At 44.0% G+C, this 24275-nt stretch overlaps 1 protein-coding gene across 1 annotated transcript in view; it reads left to right on the top strand.

Annotated features, from left to right (window-relative positions):
- LOC147683539 (kyphoscoliosis peptidase-like) overlaps window positions 1-24275 on the top strand; it is a 462798-nt gene that overhangs the window by 298522 nt on the left and 140001 nt on the right. The window contains exon 9 of the mRNA XM_086943931.1: window positions 1094-1153. Within this exon, the coding sequence (XP_086800057.1) occupies window positions 1094-1153 (60 nt within the window). The remainder of the gene's footprint in view (window positions 1-1093; window positions 1154-24275) is intronic.

Genomic DNA, 24275 nt, shown 5'->3' with positions numbered 1-24275 from the left:
AGAAACATGCTGGCATCAAAGTCAGGGGTGCACTATGTAGGAGTGCTCATATTGTGTACCGCCGTGGATTGAATAATGTGCCAGCTGGGTAATATTTAATTACTTTTGTATGACCTGATCATAGTTTGTGGTTAACAGAAAAAGACAAACTGGACTGACAAACATACACAACATAGAGTAATTCACAACTTAAGATATGGCAGACTGATGGAAACAGGGCTTACAATGCTGTAGCTCAACTCGAGCTGCATCAAGCAGGAGTGGGGCGCTATGCCGGTAACAACATAGTCTAAGGAGAAAAAGATATGTTGATAGTAAGGGGGGTTCCCTGTTAGGCACTGGGCGATGGCCTCCGTTGTTGGTCCTGTTTGTAAGGAAAGAAAAGAATAACTTACAGTTGTCAGGGCGGGATCAGGCGGTTCACCTACTTCCCCGTGCTCGCTGCTCGGTCGTAATGAGTCAGCGTGGGCGTGGTGTTTAAAAGCGTATGGTCGCTTCCGGTGGAGCCAGTGTGAGTATGGGAGCCTGGGAGGGACAAGGGTAGGCATAGGTGGGCCCCGATGATGAAGCAAGTCACCACTAGGTGGTGAGTGAGGGGTTTCCTAACAAAGGAACAATTCTTCCTGAGTTCAGACAAGAGCCTTCATATACCCTCATCGGGTAGTACTCCTCCATTTTGTTCTTTTGTTTCAGCAGAAGTGTCATAGTCTTTTCAATACATGTTTAAGGAGTTGTCAGGAAAGTGAAAAGATTTTAACATTTATAAGACTTTTTTTTACAAAACGAGACCCACACTTCTCCTTTTCTGATATCTTCTTTTTTACTGTTCAGATTCTTCCACTGTTTTTATATGATTCTTGTACTTTTCTTTAGGTACACCAAATGTAAATCTCTCTGCCATCCTTTCTGAATCTTTAAAACGTGTCCTTCCTCATTGCTTTTTCTTTCTCCCATTCATTCTTTCCATCTCCTTCCTCTTAATTTGACTATCTCACTCTTTTTCTCTCACTAGCTCTTTTCCTTAAAGTGGTTTAATTGTTTCACTCTATTTCTCAGGCATGCTGACCAATCAGTATTTGTTGTTTTCCTACAGGTTTTCAGGGGGATGGAAACACGAATATGCAGAATCGGAAAATTCAGGACGGCAAATACGGTAAACATTCTCAATTTACTTCAAAATACAAAATTGTATTTATATTTAATTGCTCACTTATGTTTCACCACTGTATGCGGATTTCGCATGGACCCTGGTTTAATTACCAGTGGTGCCCACAGAGGCCCGTTTATAACCAATGAGAACTATTGTAGAATCCTTGCTGATGTCATTGGTGTTTAAGATGACATCGCATATACCGCCAGTGATGCTAACCCTCAGATTAATTCCACTGCTTGAATTCGTGCTGGATTTCTGTGGGTTCCACTGCCTCGGTGAGCTCATTGTGATATTAGTGTGTTCTGTGCGTTTGATGGTGCAGCCACTGATTGTTAAAGCTGACCATCCGTGCTCCTGCTTGAAAGTTCCATATACTGCTGATTACGTGGCTCCTTTATGTGACCTCGTATGCTTGTTAGTAAAGGAAAGCATGTGTTTCACTCGCTTGGGTCCAGAGCTTTATTATTGAGTTTAACGCAATGCGTCACACTACTGATGAGGATTAAGGTTAGATTATTTAAACAAAGAGATTCATTTTCACCCAGTGTTTTACCCCAGCAAGGGGGTTTATTATTGAGCACCTGTTGCAGTCATGAAATAGCATGTTGGCACTGAAACATTCAGAGGATGGCTTTCAGTGTCTCCTCTCGCTTGTTGCATGGGCTCTAGCCTCAACACCCCTGCAGCCTGTAGTCCCTTCCTTGGACACGCGGCCCTGTAGTCTGATATAGTTCAGTTCAGTTCATAAACTTTATTCGGGTAACATGGTGCCCATAAAAGCACAATGCCATAACAAGAACAGATGACAATCTGGGAGTTTGAAAACACATGACGGTATAAAAATATGCAAAAATATTACACAATGTTTGGTGATTTAAATCTACCAATTATAAATGACTTCATTGAGAAAAGAAAGAAGAAAAACAAAGAAGAATATGACTAAAACCATTAAAACATTCTGGGATTATACCAAAGTCTCAGGGATCCAACATAGACTTGCGTGTACTAATAGCAATTCTAAGAAAAGTGCATGTGCGAAAGATTAAATCTTCATCGTTCAGGGTTACTATACACAAATAGGCCTGATCCAAACTGATAGGCCGACACTTTTTAAAATAAGGGTTTAAGAGCCACTTAGAGTATTTGATGTAGTACTTACAGAAGAATAAAAAGTGTATAATTGAGTGGCCATTCCGTCACAGGGACATGGTGTATGATTAAGGTTGGGTTGATATTCAAGAGGAAAGCACAGTGCAAATCTGACAGTTCCAGCTCTTAGGCGGAATAATAGGCTCCTTTCCCTGCGGCTCATAGGTAAGGTGAGATATATCTGCAGAGGGTGATGATACTGTTCGATGGACATATATTTACAGACAGAAGATTTTGCAGATTCTACATCAAACCTTTCTTTATCGTATAGGGAATAGAGGGGATCTCTCAGTTCCTTTTGGACACAGTTTCAACTGTACTTGAGTCTAAGAAAATGTGTTCCTTATTGATACCACGCAAACTTTGTTTCACTCCACTCAACCAAGGGATATCCATCTCTTTTTCACACCTAAGGCAGTTGCTAATAATCTCTCGGGTAAGGGAAGCGGCCTGGTTCTTCCATACTGACAGCCAAAAAAAGAGCCAGTTGGGCGCGTATAAAATCAGATATAAAACTTAGGTTGAGTTCCCTGTGAGATATGTATTGTGGTGTTGAGATTGGGATACCCAACAGTTCCCTTACAAAACCTGTTTTCTTCCTGTTGGATGCATGAACTATTAACAGTGCCCCAAATCTCGGCCCCATATGTGGCCATTGGGATGCACTGTAGCTTATACATTTTCTGAATGGCTAAAATGGCTCCGGAGGTCTTAGGACGGGGGAGACTCAAAATTGAGTTGGTGGCCTTTGAGAACTTGCTCCTGGAGTGGGCTAAATGCTCATTCCAGGAGCCGTTCGCAGCAAAGACCAACCCAAGGTAAGGAAATGAACGAATGCATGTCAATTTTTGGCTATTGACTGTGTTGGAGCCTATCTCTCGCTTCCCAGGACCACAACACATTAAAAAAGATTTTTTTTAATTAACACGCAGATCCAGGCCATCCATATACCTTACGAAATTTTCAACTAAAATGGGCAGAGAATATGGGGTGCGGCCTATAAGTACCGCATATAATAGCACAGGGAGAGTTTTCCCATTAATTATGGGAACATCTTGAGTTACCATTTTCAGGGAGCTGTTCAACTCATTAATGTAAATAATGAAGAGAAGGGGGGCCAAGACGCAACCTTGTCTTACTCCCCTTCCTACTTTAATTGCTCCTGAGACCTCTCCGCCCATGCCAATCCTCACCTGTGCCTGGAGATCTTTATGGAGGTACGCTAAAAAGTGTACCAGCGGCTCGTCCAGCCCACCTGCCAGAAGGATTATCCACAGCTTTGACCTGTTAACAAGGACAAAAGCTGTGGACAAATCCATAAATGCCATGTAGATGGGCTACCTCCGTGCAACGGTGTATTTGCCGATAACCAAATTAAGGTTAAGGCATTGTTCGACTGTACCCACCTTGCTCCTGAAGCCTAAATGGCATGGCTCAAGAATATCATTTTCTTCTGTCCAGGTTAAAATTTTATTGTATAGAACTCTCCCCAATATTTTTAGGGTATTGTCTATCAATGATATTGGTCTGTAATTACTTGGCTGGGACCTGTCTCCTTTTTTAAAAATCGGAACTATAATACTCTTAGCCCATGTTACCGGCAAGGTGGCATGAGTTAAGCTATTAAAAACGTTTAGAAGCAGTGGGGAGTGCAGTCAGGAAATAGCATGTTGGCGCTGTAACATTCAGAGAATGGCTTTCAGTGTCTCCTCTCGCTTGTTGCATGGGCTCTAGCCTCAACACCACTGCAGCCTGTAGTTCCTTCCTTGGACAAACTGCCCTGTAGTCTGATATAAACAGAAAGGGAAGGGGGTTATCAGCTTTCTGTGACTATTATCAGTGTATGAAACTTCCAGGTTGAAAGGGAACAGAATAGGAGTCCTGGGGACCGATCTCATAAATCGAGCATGATAAGTCTGAATTTAAGGCATGTTCCATGCCATGGTTTTAGACTCATTAGGGTCATATAATGTGGTAGAGCTGTGCCAGTGATATATTATCAAATTTGCAGTGACCAATGGTTGCTTTTCACTGGAAATGTAATGGATTGTGCTAATTGTAGTTTGGAAATTAGCAGGCCAAGGAACAACATAACACAATAGATTGCATAACAACATAATAATTCTAATAAATAGACAACATAAACAAGTTACTAGGCACAATACAACAAAACAGCCATGGCAAAACACAACACCACATAGACATCACTACAATAATACAACACCAATTCAACAACAATGTAACCCATCACACCACCACAACAATAACACAGCAACAATATTTACTATATTATCAACTTATCACAACAACTAAAGATAACCAATCACAACAACTATATATGACAAAGCCACAACACATTAATGGTAGAAAACAGGACATCACATTAACAAATCAACAAAAAACAGAACAATTCAATTGGTGTACTTTTGTGTTCTGTGTTGTAGTTTGGTGTATTGTATCATTGTTCTGGTATACTGCTGGGTTGCGCATTTGTGTTGTGGTATGTTGCATTGTTTGTTGTTGTATTTTTAAGTTTGTTTGTCGTGTTGGTATGTTGTATATTTATGTTGCTTTAAAGTGTTGCCCTTATCTTGGTTTGTTTTTGTATTAAGGTAATCTGCTGTAAATTGTTGTGTAGTTGGTGTTGTGTTTATCTTCTTGAATTGTTATATTGCATGTTAATGTACTATTGTATTGTTGTGTTAATGTGAAAATGTGTTATTGGAATGTAGTGTTGTATTGTAGTGCTGCTGTGTTTTTGTGCAGCAGCTGAAGTTCATAAGCTTGAGTATGTACAAATATTCATGTCACATATTACCCCTGCTCAAGTCTTCTTTCATATTACAGAGGTAAAAGGTGCTTGCCCTAACACTGCACTACATACCACCAATAAAATATAATAACAGCAACCAAAATGTTTTGTGATCTGGTCCCTGAAGTGGGTGCATGATAGGACTATCAGGTCCGAACACTGTAGTAAATGGGTTTCACCCATTTCGTCCACAAGGATGATTCTTTTTACAATTGAGTACCCATTATTGTTTACTCTTTCTGTCAGCGAATTTCATTACCTGTTTCCCACTCACAGTAAATTCACAATAATTGGACTGAGCCAGTGTCTGCCTTATAAGTTAAAGTTGCTGATGCAAAGCATGGGTCAGAGGCACTTGCCGGGTTACACATGAACACGTGCATGTGTGCGGCCTGGGCATGTGAGACTACAGTTGGAGCAGGCTAGGTATCTGTGGCCAGGTAGCCAGTCGCTGTAGGGACTCTTCAGGTATTGGTACTGACCTAGGGTAGCCCTTATAATGTGAGTGGGCTTTCATCGTGTAGGTCTTTAGTGCTCACTTAAGTCTATGTTGATTTAATTGTATTATACATGATAGGTGCAATCTATCCTAAATACGTTTTTGCCTCCCCATAAGGTCTACTAAGTCCTATGTGGTAACAATCTGGGGATAACAATGCACACCAAATATGAATTTCCAATCCTTAATAGACCACATACACATATGGCACTCAAAATTGGTCATATTTTCCTGGTTCGGTTCATAATCAGATTCCAGGCTTTTGTCCTGATCACCAGTGGAAGTATCAAGTACCTCCCTACACAATTGGGCAATTAACAATGCACAACCCAGTTCCTATGAAAGAAGAGGGGAGGGAATCTACATCAATATTTACTTTGTCACACTACGCCTTATTTAAGTCAGGCCTACTGGAACAAAGGAGGAAGTCAGACCATTGCCGGCAACACAGGAGGGGCTCATGTTTGAAGTCTTGATGGTAAGGGACCAGGCAACTGTGTCAACTAGGGGTGAAGTTGCGGCTGTCAGAGGTGCTCTTACAAGAGACAACTGGAAGTCTCAACTTTGATGGAGAATGTTGTGCAGGATGGTTGGGAAAGGGGTGGAGGGATGATGTGGCATCTGAGCATTGGCAAGGGGTGATTTGTTTCTAATTCATTTAAAAAATGCCTAGCTTGAAGGAGGAGCCTCCTGATACCCTGCAGGAAAGGACTAAGAACGCAGACTACAGCTGAATCCCAGGACTAGGATAGTGCTGGCCCCCTTGTGCGCCCAAGGAACAGTTGGGAAATTAACCTGATGGGGAACCCTGGGTGGTTCCCCCAAGACTTCCCGATGCCTTGCCATGAACTCAACTGATACACAGGCACCCTGGCTCATGAAGGAAGGCGGCTCTGGGATCACGGATGTCTTGTAAGGAGGATGTTTTGCTTGCTGGTTGCAAAGGGTCTATGCAAGATGCTCCCATTAGCAGGAGAATAGACACAATTGACAAGCAGAAAACATGCCTGGTACATGGAGCAAGAAATAGAGCTCCATTTGAAAAGTATCCCTTTAGTGACCAGAAGACCTGAAGAAAATGCTCATTGTGGCTAGGGCTGACCACCAGTTGTAAAACAAATCCATATTCATAGAAATCGGGCCTGTGAGCCAAAACGATCAACCTTTGTTTATGTATGTATTTATTTATTTATTCATAGTGTTTTATAAAGTGCCAACATGACCATCACAGTATCGGAGCACTGTACAAAGAAGGATCTGGTTTGAGTTTCAGTACAGTCAGAATGCCTGTTACCTATGATACACTGTACATGGAGTTCAAAGAGCTATGTACAAGCAATAGGAAACAATATAAAGTAGGGTGAATTACATTTCCACAAAGTTCGCTCATGTAATATATTTTCCTAGCAGTAGGCTTTAACCCTTTCGATGCTGATGACGAGCTCAGCTCGTCATGATGCACGGTTGAGCTGTGCTGATGACGAGCTGAGCTCGTCATGAAAGGTGCAAAATCACTCTTTCCAGCACAGGAGGGGAAAACACCTAGCAGCGAAGGTGTTAACTTCCTTCTTGAAGAGCCTGAGTAAGGTAATTGATCTAGTAGAGGGGGTAGTTATTACCATATTCTTTGGGCAGATCTGAATAACCTTTAGAGCTTGGTCCCCCAGGAGGATCGAAGGAGAACACACCATGTTGTGATTCGCTGCAAGATCATCAATTCCCTAAGTCTCTGGGGGTTTGTGGCTCTTTATTTATTTTGGCTAGGGAGGCGTGATATGTGTGGTAGTCTCCCCTACACAAATCTGTCCCCGGCCCATCAGGACTACTGGAAGATGAAGGCCCCAGGGTCCCTATCTTGCAGCCCAGCAGAAAGATATGGTCATGCACATTGTTCATTCGTCGGTGCCAGTGTCTTGTGGTGGATGGGTCTTGCAGACCTCTAAACGTCCTGCTAAAGCTTACTATTGGCAGGGTGCAACAAAGACCTCCTGTCCATTGTCGAGAGCAGAAGGACCTGCTCCCACTGTGAGAGGAGCGAGGGCAGAAGAGGAGTGGCTTGCTCATCCACTGGCCACTGAAAGCGAGCAGGTATGAAGATATCAGCTGGGGTCCCAGGGCCCCACCATAAAATAGGGCATCTGGGTGCCCCAGGTTGGTGTGTGACACTCAAAGTAAACAAAAAAGACAAATTTAGCAGGATGCCTGTAGGAAAGTAGGATCTGCTTCTTATGGTTACCCCCACTTTTTGCTTGATGTAACACTATTTTTGACTAGTCTGACTGAGATCCTGCTAATCAGGACCCCAGTCTATCTGTTTTCGCCCTAAACTGTTATGTTATGTACTTATGTACACTCCAGATTGGATACTGGGGTACCCTTGTCAGTCCCTAGTATATGGTGCACATGTACCCAGGGCTTAGGTACCCTAGAGGCCTCCCATGGGCTGGAGCATATATTACGCCACCCATGTGAAGCCATGCAAAATGGAACTAAAGGCCTGCCATTGCAGCCTGTGTAAGTTGGTGCATGCATCACTTACTTAAGATATAGGTTTTCTATATCTAAGGGTCACTGCACTTAAAAACTATGTCCCTCTAGCAGGCCTTTACAATCCTGAGGGCAGGGTGCTTGGTTCTAAGTGAGAGGGTGCCCCTGCATGAGCAGGGCACCCCTGCAGCCTACGGAGTCCATTCTCCCGGGTTGTCGGTGAAGCAGATATATACTACTATAGAGGGGCATATGCAACCGTGTAATCACCAACTCTAAAATGGCTGAAACAAATCCTATCAGGTTTGGTGTCAACGCATTGGAATCATACCCCCATAACTGGTGTGGGAGGTATGATTCCACCCCTCAGAAGCGTGCTTCGTTGGGACCCTGATGTTCCCGTTACCAGGCTTACCTGGCTGTAGGACCTTAGATTTGTCGTGGACGAGTCAGAACTGAAACCACTGCACTTTGAACAGCTGGGCATTCTGGACTTTGCTGGACTTCGTTTGGGCCTGACTTTTTCTCCCTCTCAGTCCGCTGCATCGTCTGTGCCTGTGCACCGTACAGGATGTGTGAAGGACATGTGGCGCATCCAAGACACCTGAAGGTAATCTCCCTTGGAGTGAGTGAGTTACTCCCATCCATTCGCAGGCATCGGAACACTGCCGACCGGTCTGCTGATCCCGAGCTCCTACGGACTCTGAAAGGATCAGCATCACAGGAGGTGGGTTCCTACGTCTCTTGAGGTCCGAGCTGCCCTCTCACCAAGTTTGAGGTCTGTGGGAGGGCAGACTGGATAAACAGACGAGGAGGATCAGGGGAAATCAAAGGCCTTCTCGGGTTTGCTCAGGATCTCTCTTTCTTCTTCTTTCCTTCTACTCCTTCTTGCCGTCTTCTCCTCTATGGAACCTCCTGGAGGCTCGGAAAAGAAGATAAGAAGGATCAGTAAGTATTGTGGTATTTTTATACAGGGACGATATCTACCCTTCACCACAGCCGTTCTATATCTCGGGCCAAAATAAAGCAGCCTAAAATCAACCTTCCGTCTCGTTGAAGTGTTCCTTAGGTTGTCTCACCATGCAGAGATCTCACAATAAAAAAAAGCATAAAGGTGGGTGCATTAATTAGGAGTTTCCGTGACACGGAGGTTGCATAACAAACAAATGCTGGCTATTGGTCAGGTGCTCTTGGGAGGTGGTTGTGTGAGGGACAGGGAATCAGGTGAATGAATTCTGCACACATGTTCCACTACGCCAAAATGCTTTTGACTTCCCGCTGTGTCTCTGGTTCTACCCACCCGTCCCGTCTGGACTTACCCGCCCACCACAACTCTCCATCATGCATTGATCCTCACTTCTGCATCCTCCGGAGGGTTTCTCCACTCCTCACTCCTCTTCTCCGCCTCATTTTCCGCCTCGCTGTCCTCTCTGGATTTCTCTCCGTCATTGGGATGGACACCTTCTCGGCTCAAACGTTCTTCTTCCTCTTTCCCCCGTTGTCCTTCTTCTCTCTCGCTTCTTTGATTCCATCCGGGGTTAGCCCCGCCTTCCGGTTTGAGGTTTGTCCAGTCTCTATCCTCCTGCAGTGACACATGACAAGGGAGTTTTACCCCCAGAGGAAGTGTTTTTTGTTTCCATTCCTGGTCATATTCTGATTCCGGTGCCGGGATGGCGAACTCACACCCTGGATCCCAGGTAGGTTTCGGGGCCCGGGATATACCTCTTCACATGGTCAGAATCCCTTGTGGGGGTTGCAATACCCGAATCCCTCTCGCGTCTTTTTCCACAAACATCTTCAACTACCTTGCACCGTGTGCTCCTTGGCCTGTCGTTTTGTAAAGCTTCTTGAGGTCCTGTCGCGACTACTGTGCCTCCAGCTTGTGGGTCCAATTGAGGGGGTAAGTATCACTTACAACGCATTTTTTACAACGCACTACCATTACATCGCAACCATTACAACGCAAACCGTTACAACGCATTGCGCTGGGGGGCGCTCTAGGATAGGGAATATATTTAATTTACTATCCAATACCTTCCCTGCTATCCACGGGGACTGGAGTTGGAATAGTAAATTAAATAATTCACTATCCAGCGCCTAAAAGCATTATGCGTTGTAATGGACTGCGTGGTAAAAACCGCGTTGTAAAGGCATGCGATGTAAAAGCATGCGTTGTAGTGACACCAATCCAATTGAGGGTCCACTTTGCTTTTCCTGAGCTCCCCTTGTTGCTCCAGGCTTGCCCCGACTCCCCTGGCTGTGGTAAATCCTCTGGATCTTGCTGGTCTGCACTGTACACTTCCTTGACCTTCTGCGTGGGCTGCTGTTGCCGCGGCTTGTTGGTGCTTCCGCTGGAAGCCAACCTCTCAGCACTCGAAATCCTTCACGGGGCAGCTCGCCTCCGGTTCCTGGTTGTCCTCAACATCGCCTGGTGCCCGTAGCTGCAGAGTCATGGTCACCGTCAACTATCCTGAAGCACCCGACGGATCTATGACAAAATATTGATTACAAAAATATCTACCTACAAAAATATCGCAACAAAAATATCGATTACAAAAATATCGACAACCTTTCTCTAACAAGGTTAGTACAAAAATATTGAGAAAAAAAATATCGATGTCCAAAAAATCGCTTTAAAAATAATATCGTTTTTTTAAATATTTAAAATTAATAAATAATTAAATAAAAAACAAATAATAATATAGATATAATACATAGTATATACTTCATTAATAATAACTCTAAAAAATATTTTAATAACTTATAAATAAAAATATAATAAATTACAAATAAATTTATACACATAAAATAATAATATAAATACCAATTAATAAAAATGTAAAACAAATTTACAAAAATAAGTAAATGTTGGATAGCGTAGGGGTAAAAATTACTATTCCCACTCCAGAGAGTGCAACAGTAGAGAAAGTGTTGGATAGCGTAGGGGTCAAAATTACCATTCCAACTCTAGAGAGTGCAACAGTAGGGAAAGTGTTGCATAGCGTAGTGGTAAAAATTACTATTCTAACTCCAGAGAGTGCAACAGTAGGGAAAGTGTTGGATAGCGTAGGGGTAACAATTACTATTCCCACTCCAGAGAGTGCAACAGTAGGGAACGTGTTCGATGGCGTAGGGGTAAAAATTACTATTCAAACTCCAAAGAGTGCAACAGTAGGGAAAGTGTTGGATAGCGTAGGGGTAAAAATTACTATTCCCACTCCAAAGAGTGCAACAGTAGGGAAAGTGTTGGATAGAATAGGGGTAAACATTACTATTCCAACTCCAGAGAGTGCAACTGTAGGGAAAGTGTTGGATAATGTAGAGTTAAAATTACTATTCCAACTCCAGAGAGTGCAACAGTAGAGAAAGTGTTGCATAGCGTAGGGGTAAAAATTACTATTCCAACTCCAGAGAGTGCAACAGTAGGGAAAGTGTTGGATAGCGTAGGGTTAAAATTACTGTTCCAACTCCAGAGAGTGCAACAGTAGGGAAAGTGTTGGATAGCGTAGGGGTAAAAATAACTATTCCCACTCCAGAGAGTGCAACAGTAGGGAAAGTATTGGATAGCGTAGGGGTAAAAATTGCTATTCCAACTCCAGGGAGTGCAACAATGTTGGATAGTGTAGGGGTAAAAATTACTATTCCCACTCCAAAGAGTGCAACAGTAGGGATAGTGTTGGATAGCGTAGGGGTAAAAATTACTATTCCAACTCCAGTGAGTGCAACAGTAGGGAAAGTGTTGGATAGCGTAGGGTTAAAATTACTATTCCTACTCCAGAGAGTGCAACAGTAGGGAAAGTGTTGGATAGCGTAGGGGTAAAAATAACTATTCCCACTCCAGAGAGTGCAACAGTAGGGAAAGTGTTGGATAGCGTAGGGGTAAAAATTACTATTCCAACTCCAGAGAGTGCAACAGTAGGGAAAGTGTTGGATAGCGTAGAGTTAAAATTACTATTCCCACTCCAGAGAGTGCAACAGTAGGGAAAGCGTTGGATAGCGTAAAGTTAAAATTATTATTCCAACTCCAGTGAGTGCAACATTAAGGATAGTGTTGGATAGCGTAGGGGTGAAAATAACATACTAATAAATAAATTAATATTTTAAAATAATAAAAAACGTAACTATTAAATAAATATAAACCATTCACAAAAACCAATACATAATTATTAAAAACATGATTAGCAATAAATAATTAACTTAAAAAATGTATAATAAATACCAATTAATAATGATTGATTACTAATTAATAATTAACTAACAGTATTATAATTACCTAAACAATTAATTAAAAAACAGTATTACTTAATTACATTTAAATTACTTCCCACCATATTCTCCTATAAACCCACAACCCACTACAGAACATAATCATCAATTAATCAATTAATAAAAATTCATTACCAATTAATTAAAAATAATTACCAATTAATTAAAATAAATTTATAATTAACAATAATTAATGATTAATTTAGTATAATTAAATTACTTCCCACCCTATTCCCCCATAAACCCACAACCCGCTAGAGAACATAATTATCAAATAATCAATTAATAAAACTTAATTACCAATTAATTAAAAATAATTACCAATTATTTAAAATTAATTTATAATTCCTAATAATTAATAATGAATTTAGTATAATTAAATTACTTCCCACCCTATTCCCCTATAAACCCACAACCCGCTACAGAACATAATTATCAATTGATCAATTAATAAAAATTAATTACCAATTCATTAAAAATAATTACCTATTCATTAAAATTAATTTATAATTCCTAATAATTAATAATTAATTTAGTATAATTAAATTACTTCCCACCCTATTCCCCTATAAACCCACAACCCACTACAGAACATAATTATCAATTAATCAATTAATAAAAATGAATTACCAAATAATTAAAATGAATTACCAATTAATTAAAATTAATTTATAATTCCTAATAATTAATAAATATTTAGTATAATTAAATTACTTCCCACCCTATTCCCCTATAAACCCACAACCCGCTACAGTACTAAAATACATTTTATTAAATTACATAAATATAAATTAAAAACATAATAAATACATATTAATATACATAAAAATAGTATAAAAATTGATATTAGTAACATCGAAATTATTAACATCGATATTACTTACATTGATATTTAAAACATCGATATTACTAATATCTATATTAAATCTATCAATATAACTTACCTTCTATAATATGTCCCTTCGATATTTAAACATCGACATTATTGTATGTCGATATTTATAATTCGATATTTTGTCTGCATACCGCACCCAACATCAGTGGGCACTTGTCTACCGAGCCTCTGGTCAATCAAGTGATCCAGACTCTGTACCCTCTGCATTCAGGTACTCTTCAACAAGAATCCACGTTTGGATTCCAACTGCCATTTTTCTCCCTTCCAGCATCGGCTCGTCTTCGAAGTCCTCCATTGGGTTCAACAGCGGTTTCCAACACAACTTCACACCTATGCACCTGGCTTCACTGGGTTAGGTAACTTGGGTACTTCAGTATCCATGGGTGGGATGGCTCTCCAACCTTCTGTCTTCCACACGGTTTCTTCGTTGTTCACTTGGAAGGGACCCTAATCTTTAAAACTCCAACCGCAACTTTCACAGCGTTGTATGGAGCACGAGGTCATGTTCCCACATTGCACCAGTCCTCCGTGGGGTCCATATCTACTCATCTTGGGTGGTTCACCTCATCCTGACTTGAGTCATGGTTCTTATACCACTTTCTTAGTATATGGTTTGGTCCCCCCCTGGGGCCCACTGTGTGTTAGTCCTATTTACTGTGATTTCTTTGCTATACTATTGTGTGCATTGTGGCTATCTCCATGTGGGAGATACTGGAACATACGAGAGAGTATTCTATATTAAATACATATTTTTATAAATACCTTGTGTGGTTCTCTTTCATTAAATCTATACAATAAGATTGCATTCTGGTAAAACAAGCTGCTTTACACTCATTCAAGACTAAGCCTGAAGGCTGCTTCCACCGCTACCACTTGGATACCTTTCTAAGGTTGTCTGAGACCTCTTAAATCACCATAAGGGTTGTCTGGACTGGCACAAGGTGCTCACTTAAATTAGTGACAGCATATACCAGGCCAGTCTCTCACAAGTCCGCTCTCACATCTGACAAACAAACAACCCGTGGCTAATAAGCTTCTCATCATTCATGCATAAAATTGTTGCAAAGTGGGCTGAACTTACTAGTTGCTTCTATTGGTGGCCGCAAAATGGGCAGGAGCACCACCAATGTTGTTTAGGGGTGTTGTGGGGGGCTGCAGGATTCACATCCCCCCATATTCACTCAAATAAGATTTTTTCAAAGTAACCCTGACCCCAAGAGATGTTTACCTTATTTTTAAGTAGTCCTAGAGCTGGAGCTTTTGCTCATGGGCTAGGGAATGCGGGCAGACTCCTTATGGTTAGTCCTTTGACTGCATTTTATGGCCTGTTGAGTGTGAAAAAAGGCTGACATGTTTAATTGGAAAATTCTTTATTTACAGAAGTGCTGATAACGGTGCAATGTTTACACTTATAATGAATGCTGCTATTGTTTCCATTATCCCCTTCACTGCCGCGGCTATTCCTCCGCAGTGCTAAGGGGGAGGTGGGGCCGCGCGGCGGTCCCGTGCTCGTGACGGAACCGCTCTGTCACGGCCCGCGGGTGAGCTGGGCTTGTGACGGAACGGTTCCGTCACGGCCCCGCCCGCTCGTCAGAACGTCAGAGTAGGAGCGGAATTCGCGCCGCGCCTGCGCGGCCAGCGGGCTGTGACGGAACCGTTCCGTCACCAGCACAGCCCCCCCTGAGGCTCGTGACGTAACAATTCCGTCACGAGCATGGGAGGGGTTAATATGTATCAAAAAGAACTAGCTACTTATGACTTATTTATAGAGCTCTGAAATATCTTGTCAGGTGGCACCTGTTTGGTGTCTTCATGAAGCCCTCACCCACCAACCTGGTTGGTGGCATCGGGCTCACCGAGTGACACCTAATGTGTCCTGGGTGTGCTTCAATGCCTGATTACAGCAGAGCAGGTATTTTACTGAAAGTGCAGTGTAGTGAAAAGGTGAAGTGAGATTAAAACGGCTTGACAGGGGTCCCAATACCTGAGGGCTAATTACATTTTCAATAAATGGGTCCCTATCAGCGGTTAAAAACAAGGCAAGGTCAGTGTTGTGGTGGCAGAATTACGACCTCCTGCATCCGGTGTTGGTCGACATGTTTCAGCCAGTGCCTTCTCTTAATTCTGGCTTTCCTCAGGACCGTAAGAAGTGTTAGTGCAAGTTAAAAAGTTAAGTGAGTGTTGCAGGCTATGTGTCGCACTCACTAAGATGCTCTAGGTGTTAAAGAGTCAGAGACAAGGGAAAGGGGGCCCCCTGGTTCAATAAGAACCTGAGGGGAAGGAAGCACATTCTCCACCAATCCGAGAGGCTATGGCGTAAACATACCATCGAGCTGTACTTGCAAGCTACAAAACCTTGCTAACCTTATATAAAAAAGCCATTATGACGAGGAAGGCTGAATATTATGAGGCAGGAATTGCAGACGCTACAAACAAACAGAAAGAAACATTTAGAATTTTAAAAGACCTCAGCCAGAAGTCAGAGCAGAAACCTGCACCCAAGCCAGCAGACTGCAACAAATGTCAGGCCTTCTTTCTCCATTGACAACACTCCAAATTAATCAGCGGCCCCTGGACCAGAATCTGGTCCTCCTTATCCCCGGCAAGCTACTCAACTTCCTCCTTAATTTAGATCTAGCTTCCCTGTCACTCATGATGAGTCGTGCCAAATCAGGCTCCACAGCAGACCCCCGTCCTCCAAAAATTTTCTGAATGGCCCTTCAGGGGCTAGAGGGGGAGATCCTTGCTCTACTAAACCATTTACTGGAGACAGGTTACATGCCCACCAGACTGAAAGAAGCCAGTGTTATCCCCCGGCTGAAGAAACCAGGGGCTGATTTGACCAATCTTAAGAACTACAGGTCCATTTCCAAGCTCCCTTTTTTGGCAAAAGTAGTGGAACAAAATGTCCCCAAAACACTCTTGTCTTTCGTGGAGAAACACCAGCTACTCCAGGGGCGGCAGGCTGGTTTCAGGGCCCACCATAGTACTGAACTGGTGATGTTGTCGATACTTGACGAACTCAGAATCATGGCTGACAACAAAAAACTGAGCGCCCTGCTTCTGCTAGATCTGTCAGCGGTGTTCAATACGATAAATCATGCACAGATTCTGGCTCGGATCGCCAACTTGGGCATTTGTGGGCTGGCACACCATTGGCTTCAGTCCTTCCAAAGGGTCCAGCTGGGTGAGCATAGAAACTTTTCTGGCTCTGGGAGGGTTGAAGCACTAGCCCATTACCGGGGGTCTTCTCTACTTCTCCAAATGTTCTCCCTGGGGTCTAGGGGGCTTTCTGACTCCCTGCCGAGGGACAGATTGGAGAAAAATACCTCCTATCTGCCCCTGACAGGGAAGACTGCTGGGGGTGATTTCTGTACGTGGGGGCTAGGCCCGATGCCTGGGTGGGCTGCCCCCACCCTTATGTGTAAAGAAGAAAAAAAACACAATCCCTAGTGTCCAGTGAGCTTTCTGCTCCCACCCCTCAAGGGGACAGATTGAAGGTAACTTACCGGCGGAGCACTAGCCAGTTGTGAGGGGGACACTCCCTTCTCAAACAATTGACCATAGTTTATAGTGGGTGGGTTCATGCTTGAGGCTCGCCCTCCTGTGGCGATCCCCAAGCAGGGATCCACTAGGGAAAGGTATCATTGGAAAGATGAGATTCTCCCATCTTAATTGGTGCTCACACCGAAGCATTGAAAGTAAAATGACCTGGTTGATTATTTCTCTTTTACTTTCAACTGTAATGATGTCTGCACACCATGTGCGCTGATTGTCATTACAAAATCTTACAAAAATGCCTTGGGTTTCTGGGAAAACTCTTCCCTAGCAGCCCAAAACAAAATCAAAAAAAGGTACTCTGGTGCTCCCACAAGAGATTTCCTGCTGCTAGTATGAGGATGTGTTGAGCCCAACATAGTAACTACAGAAGTATAACAAGGGATCATCAAACAATCAATGTCCAGGGCGTGCTGCTCCCTGGAGAAAGAGTATAGGGTACCTGTGGCCAGTGCCTCCCCGCTCCCCCGGCACAGCCCGTGCATGTGTTTGAAGCAGTTTAAATGACGGGCAAGGAAAACTGGTAACCAACCATTTGGTCTTCTCATAAATCCTCAGTGTTCATTCCGAGGGTGCTCCAGCCAAATATGCCAGAACTGCCTGCCTTTCCTTGGCCATAGTGTCTGAGTCAGGGCGCGAAGACGGACTGGGTGGCTTGATGGTGGTCCATCTGTGACCACTACGGCATCGGGAGCTTCGTGGTTCCTTTTGGGCCTGGCCTCTGTGGGTTCCTCAAGGTTCAACAGCTTGTAAGCCATTGAGAGAGAGCGGATCTGCCTGAGCTCTCCCTTAAAATGGAAGATCAAACAAAAATGGGTACGCCCAGGATTATTTGATGCCGGATGTTCTGAGAAAGGTCGCAGAACGACGTGTGCATTGATAAAGTGGAGGCTGCCAGGTCCTGATATATTGTAGGTTTTTGACCTTTGTAGAGAAAATCTGGGTTATTTCTAGCTTCACAAAGGATTTGTTCTTTCAGCTGATAGTCGTGCACACAGGTCAAGATGTCCGCTGGAGGGGCCTGCTCTTCCGGGGCCCACTCTATGGGTGCGGTCCAATTTGACTGAGAATTCTGGCGGCATACCTAGGATCAAGTGAAAGAGATCCACCACCAGAGCTTCAATGTCGCTATCTCCCTCTTCCTGTGCCATACCATGAATGCGGATGTTGTTCCGCCGTGACCTGTTTTCCAGGTCCTCAGTGTGGGCTTGGAGGTCAAGGTGCTGTTCCCGTAGCTTGAGGATTTCTTGCTGAAGGCTCTTGAGTTCCTCTTCATACCCCGTTTCGTGCTACTCCAGAGTATTGACCCTCTAGCCCAGGGAGTCCACATCTCGGCGAACTTCCCGCAGGTCCCCCGAGAGGTCGAGCTTCATGGTGGACAGGTCTTCCCGTAGGGGGGAAAAAAGTGATTCAAAGAAGGAACGACTCACTGGGGCCTCCAGTCCCTCCACGCCTCTTTCTCCTCTAATCCCTTCGCAGTAGATTGGCTCTCCGCCTGTGATGTTGCTGATTTGAGCAACATGTCCTTCACCGTTCTATCTTTCCTGCCCTTGGGGGCCACCATAGTTCTGCCGTATTACTGTAGGCTGAGGTAGGCACAGGCATAGGCTATGAATCCTGTGGGTGGGGGGCACAGCCCAGGGGGCTCATAGAGCAGCTTTCACCTTCTTCAGCGGGATCGCCGCTTCCCGCCTGCACTTCGCCTCGCTCCGAGGGGCTCTCCCATCAGGTCAGGGCAACCCTCACGCTCTAGCCCATGTCGTCGCTATCATACAGTCCTGAAGCGGCTCTTTGTAAAAAATAGAAACCTTCTCAGGGGTCTCACTGATACACCTTGGTCCTTTTAAACCAACAAAGAAGAGAAGGCACAGAAGCTGAAATATAAAATACATATTTATTAACCTCAGAATAGGGAGACTACGTCACACAGTACCCTCAGAAACTGTATGAGGAAGTCTAAGGAGTACAGAAAACAGGGGCCTTATATATGCTTAGGGTTACATCGTCCGCATAAAACCATGGGGAGGTCCTGGCACATGTAAGCATGCAAAATGCCTAATATGGGCATGCAAGATCTGCTTGCTCAACAAAGAGGGAGGAGAGTTACTTCACCATACATCAGCAAAAATAACCTGACAGTTATATACTAACAGCAGGTGCATTCTACTAGCTAGGCCCTTCTGAGCATGTGCAAGGCTCTGAAGAGGGAAACAGCACATGAGGAGCACATGGATAACTAAAATAGCTGCCAAGTACAACAAGCATTTACAATGCAATAGGTCTCGTATTAATTAAGTTTGAGCTATTGGCATTGCTAAATATTGCAACACCAATTGCAACAAAAGTCTATAAATTGTAGGCCAAAAAAGTGTGCTTATTTTTGTAGCAATGGCAGCCTGCTGCGCTTTAGATGAATATGTTTAAAAGTAAAGTGCGCCATACTGCGATTGCTACAATAGTTAATTGCAGATGCATTTAACAATTGATGTGTGCACTGATGGCTGGTGGTGTGTGTGCCTGGTGGAAGTGTGCACTGACGGCTGGTGGTGTGTGCCTGGTGTGAGCATGCACTGACAACTGGTGGTGTGTGTGTCCCTGGTGAAATTGTGCACTGACGGCTGGTGGTGTGTGTGTGTGTGTGCCTGGTGAAAGTGTGCACTGATAGCTGGTGGTGTGTGTGTGCCTGGTGAAAGCGTGCACTGACGTCTGGTGGTGTGTGCCTGGTGGAAGCGTGCACTGATGGCTGGTGGTGAGTGCCTGGTGAAAGTGTGCACTGACGGCTGGTGGTGTGTCTGGGCCTGGTGAAAGCGTGCACTTATGGCTGGTGGTGTGTGTGCCTGGTGAAAGTGTGCACTGAAAGCTGCTGGTGTGTGTGTGCCTGGTGTAAGTGTGCACTGACGTCTGGTGGTGTGTGCCTGGTGGAAGTGTGCACTGATGGCTGGTGGTGTTTGTGCCCGGTGAAAGCGTGCACTGACGGTGTCTGTGCCTGGTGAAAGTGTGCACTGTTGGTGTGTTTGTGTGTGTGTGGTTGTGTGTGTGGTTTTGTTTGTGGTTGCGTGTGTGGTTGTGTGTGTGTGTGTGGTTGTGTGTGTGGTTGTGTGTGTTGTGTTTATGGTTGTGTGTGTGGTTGTGTAGTTGTGTGTATGCTTGTGGTTGTGTGGGTGTGGTTGTGTGTGGTTTTGTGTGTGGTTGTGTGTGTTTATGTGTGTGTGGTTGTGTGTGTTTATGTGTGTGTGGTTGTGTGTGTGGTTGTGTATGTGGTTGTGTGTGTGTAATTGTATGTGTGGCTGTGTGTGGTTGTGGTTGTGTGTGTGGTTGTGTGTGTTTGTGTGTGTGGTTGTGTGTATGGTTGTGGTTGTGTGATTGTGTGTGTGGTTGTGTGTGTGGTTGTGTTTGTGGTCGTGTGTATGGTTGTGTTTGTCTGGTTGTGTGTGTCAGGTTGTGTGTGTGGTTGTGTGTGTGGTTGTGGTTGTGTGTGGTTGTGTGTGCTAATGTGTGTGTGTGGTTGTGTGTATGGTTGTGTTTGTGGTTGTGTGGTTTTGTGTGTGGTTTTGTGTGTGGTTGTGTGTGTTTATGTGTGTGTGGTTGTGTATGTGGTTATGTGTGTGTAATTGTATGTGTGGCTGTCTGTGGTTGTGGTTGTGTGTGTGGTTGTGTGTGTTTGTGTGTGTGGTTGTGTGTATGGTTGTGGTTGTGTGGTTGTGTGTGTGGTTTTGTTTGTGGTTGCGTGTGTGGTTGTGTGTGTGTGTGGTTGTGTGTGTGGTTGTGTGTGTTGTGTTTATGGTTGTGTGTGTGGTTGTGTAGTTGTGTGTATGCTTGTGGTTGTGTGGGTGTGGTTGTGTGTGTGGTTTTGTGTGTGGTTGTGTATGTTTATTTGTGTGTGGTTGTGTGTGTGGTTGTGTATGTGGTTGTGTGTGTGTAATTGTATGTGTGGCTGTGTGTGCTTGTGGTTATGTGTGTGGTTGTGTGTGTTTGTGTGTGTGGTTGTGTGTATTGTTGTGGTTGTGTGGTTGTGTGTGTGGTTGTGTGTGTGGTTGTGTTCGTGGTCGTGTGTATGGTTGTGTTTGTCTGGTTGTGTGTGTCAGGTTGTGTGTGTTGTTGTGTGTGGTTGTGTGTGTGGTTGTGGTTGTGTGTGCTAATGTGTGTGTGTGGTTGTGTGTGGTTGTGTTTTTGTGTGGTTGTGTTTGTGGTTGTGTGGTTGGTGTGGTTTTGTGTGTGGTTGTGTGTGTTTATGTGTGTGTGATTGTGTGTGTGGTTGTGCATGTGGTTGTGTGTGTGTAATTGTATGTGTGGCTGTGTGTGTGTGGTTGTGTGTGTTTGTGTGTGTGGTTGTGTGTATGGTTGTGTGTATGGTTGTGTGGTTGTGTGTGTGGTTGTGTTCGTGGTCGTGTGTATGGTTGTGTTTGTCTGGTTGTGTGTGTCAGGTTGTGTGTGTTGTTGTGTGTGGTTGTGTGTGTGGTTGTGGTTGTGTGTGCTAATGTGTGTGTGTGGTTGTGTGTGGTTGTGTTTTTGTGTGGTTGTGTTTGTGGTTGTGTGGTTGGTGTGGTTTTGTGTGTGGTTGTGTGTGTGTGTGTGGGTGTGTGTGGTTGTGGGTGGTTGTGTGTCTCGTTTTGTGTGTGGGTGGTTGTGTGTGTGGTTGTGTGTGTGTGGTTATGTGTGTACAAGCCACATCTTTCACACTGAGCTCTGTATCTAAAGGCATGCAATTTGTACATGCAATTTTGAAAGTATTGTATGTCCGATAGTAGCACCCACTTTTTTTAGATACCTGCTTACAAGACAACACATATCTTCTTTGCAAAGTAAAGGAGGCCCTCCATTTGTAGGGAAAAGCAATATAATTCTGTTTTTTTAAATGAGTGAAGGAAATGCACGATTGGTTAACAACAAGCAGGGCGCCCAAAGCAACGTGCAATAATTAAGGCCAAGAGACTGTCTAAGTTAACACCCGCAATAACCTCCGAGAAAGGCTCTTTTCAAGGAGAAGTTGAAATAAGGACCAATATTTAGCCGCCAATCCCTCACTAGGAAATGAAATGTGGACCATTCGCTTCTAATGCATAATTACAGCTTGTACTCTATCTGCAGGCAGGAAAACGAAGAGCAGCCTTGTTCTACAATAGCTAAATAAATGGAGGAGTTGTGACCAGCCCTTAACCTGGGGTATGGCTGCTCTGTCCACTATGTGTAACTGCTCTGCAAGGCCGTGATATCACAAAGGTACTTTATGCAATTTTATAATCTAAAGAAGCTTCGCCAACTTCACAATAGTAGCTGCTTGAAACAAATTTACAAATCCTGTCGAAAGAACACGTTATTATATGAAAGGACAGTGAAACTTAGTTGTGTTTGCTGGCTATGTTTTATGAGCCTCACGGTCGTGAAGAGAGAACCTTCGCATACTTTTGTAGGCGGGTGTATAACCTTGGCTACCAGCAGGCTCCTGCACCATAAACAAAATCTTATTTTCACGACTTTATTTCTAATCCCCGAGGAGCGAGACCTGTGTGCTCTTCAAAGCGAGAAATTCAAATTATGGGGCTGTTTCATACAGGCTTCATTGCTCTCTGCCAGGACGAGCACGGTGTAATTATTCAATGTCATGTCTGAAACAAACCTATTTTTACCAAGTAATTTTAATTAATTTAGTGTGCTCGTGTGTATGACCCAGGAGTTCGTGCGCATATAGAAATAAATAAATACAAATTTCCTTTTATATAATTTTCCTGTTCGTGGCTGTTATCTTGACAGAGCATTCTTTCTTTTTCCGTTGCTAAAAATGTTGACAACTCCATCTTTTCTCTTGGTTTAAACTTTTTTATTTTTCTCTTTGAGATCTCAAGAGGGCAAGGGAATTCAAACACTACAATATGCAGAATAAAAAAGAAATATGTTGCAACAAAACTCCTTTTGAAGATACTATTAGTAGCTATATGAACCAATAAATGGATTTCATCGCCTGCACGTCCCACTGAGGCCAATAGGATGGCTGCCTAAATCTGCCTGTTCTGCTTCCCATGGAGGAGGAGGTGGATCACTGGAGAACCCGTGGGTGAGCAAAATAACTCAGAAATACACAAGAGCCCGCTTCCCGCGGTGCTGAGCTTTTTTAAACCTGATAGACTGAAGAGCAAGGGCGGAATAATCTCGGCGTCGACTCAACAGCCTGTGATTCTGGGCAAATCACTTAATCTCCCTGTGCCTACAAAAACAAGGAAGGGGTTGGGGTATGAGTAATCAGCATGATGTCTGTCCTGGCAGGCAACAAGTGATTGATTGTCAGTAGTGTCAATTAGTCATTTTACGGCCAACATCAAGGTGATGCGGGCTGTTCCTAAACGGCACACAATTCATCAAAAAGCACATGCTGGGGGGATGAGGGGGGAGGAGGAAGGCCAGGTGAACGGGGGAAGTGATCCACTGAGCCCGTGCTTTTATTTAATATTGGTCAACGTTCTGACACCAGAGTCAAAGCAAATATGTACGTTACGCAAAAAACCTTCAAAACCTGCCGACTCCTCTTAATTTACAGGGAGTGAATCTTTTGCGATGGATCCGTTGCAGAGCGCGCACTGCCACGGATTCTATCACCACAAATGTTCTATAAAATAAAACATGTGCGATAAAGAGATAAACTCACTGAAAAAAGCTCACATAAAACGGCAGGCCGTTCGACCTTCGTTCGATAGTAAGTTTTTCTACAGCCGTAAATGCGTGCTGCTATATCTGTAAATTACAAGACCCAACGTTAATCTCACACCTAATAACCATATGTGGAGTTGTGGGTTGGGCGGACCGGAATAACAGGCTGGGAGGCCGAATGTAGTGAGCTATGGTTAAGGATTTATTGTTCAGTACTGTACACAATGTCTTGTTCGACAGAGGTATAGGAAGGAATTCTGGATGAAGGGTAGACGCCATGGATGTAGTCCTCTGCTGGGCTGGTGTCGTCAGGATAATGTCGGGTGCTGGTGCTCCTCGGAGATATACAAGGGAGAGAGAATACAGGGGGTTGGTCCAGTCCAGCAAGGACTACCGAGTACTTCCACCTGCACCGGGGAGTGAATGGACCGGAAAACGAACGTGGGGAAGGGCCGGTTGGGTAGGAGGGGACAAGACCAGTATGAAAAGGGAAGGGTTAGAGGGTGGTTGATGGTGTCAGGGATTAGTGCGGCGGAGTATAAACAGTGCCCGTGATACTACTCTATTTCTATGGCTAGTGTGAGGTGCTCGTGAGGGTCTATATACAATGCTTACAGGTATTTACACTATTTACACTAGGGAACACGGAGAAAGGATAGAGAGTACTCACGTGCCCCGCCGCAACTCTCATCCGAGTTGCGGCGGCTCTGCAGCCACCTCCGGAGGTCGCCACCAGTCCTCCGACCACAGGTCCTCTTCCTCGTTCTCCTCTCCGCTCTCCTTCTTCTCTCCGCTCTCCTCCTCCTCTCCGCTC

This window comes from Lissotriton vulgaris, chromosome 11 (genome assembly GCF_964263255.1).
Source record: "Lissotriton vulgaris chromosome 11, aLisVul1.2, whole genome shotgun sequence".
NCBI classification, from domain to species: domain Eukaryota; kingdom Metazoa; phylum Chordata; class Amphibia; order Caudata; family Salamandridae; genus Lissotriton; species Lissotriton vulgaris.
The sequence above is the reverse complement of the archived record's forward strand: the minus strand, read 5'-3'. Positions and strand labels throughout refer to the sequence as shown.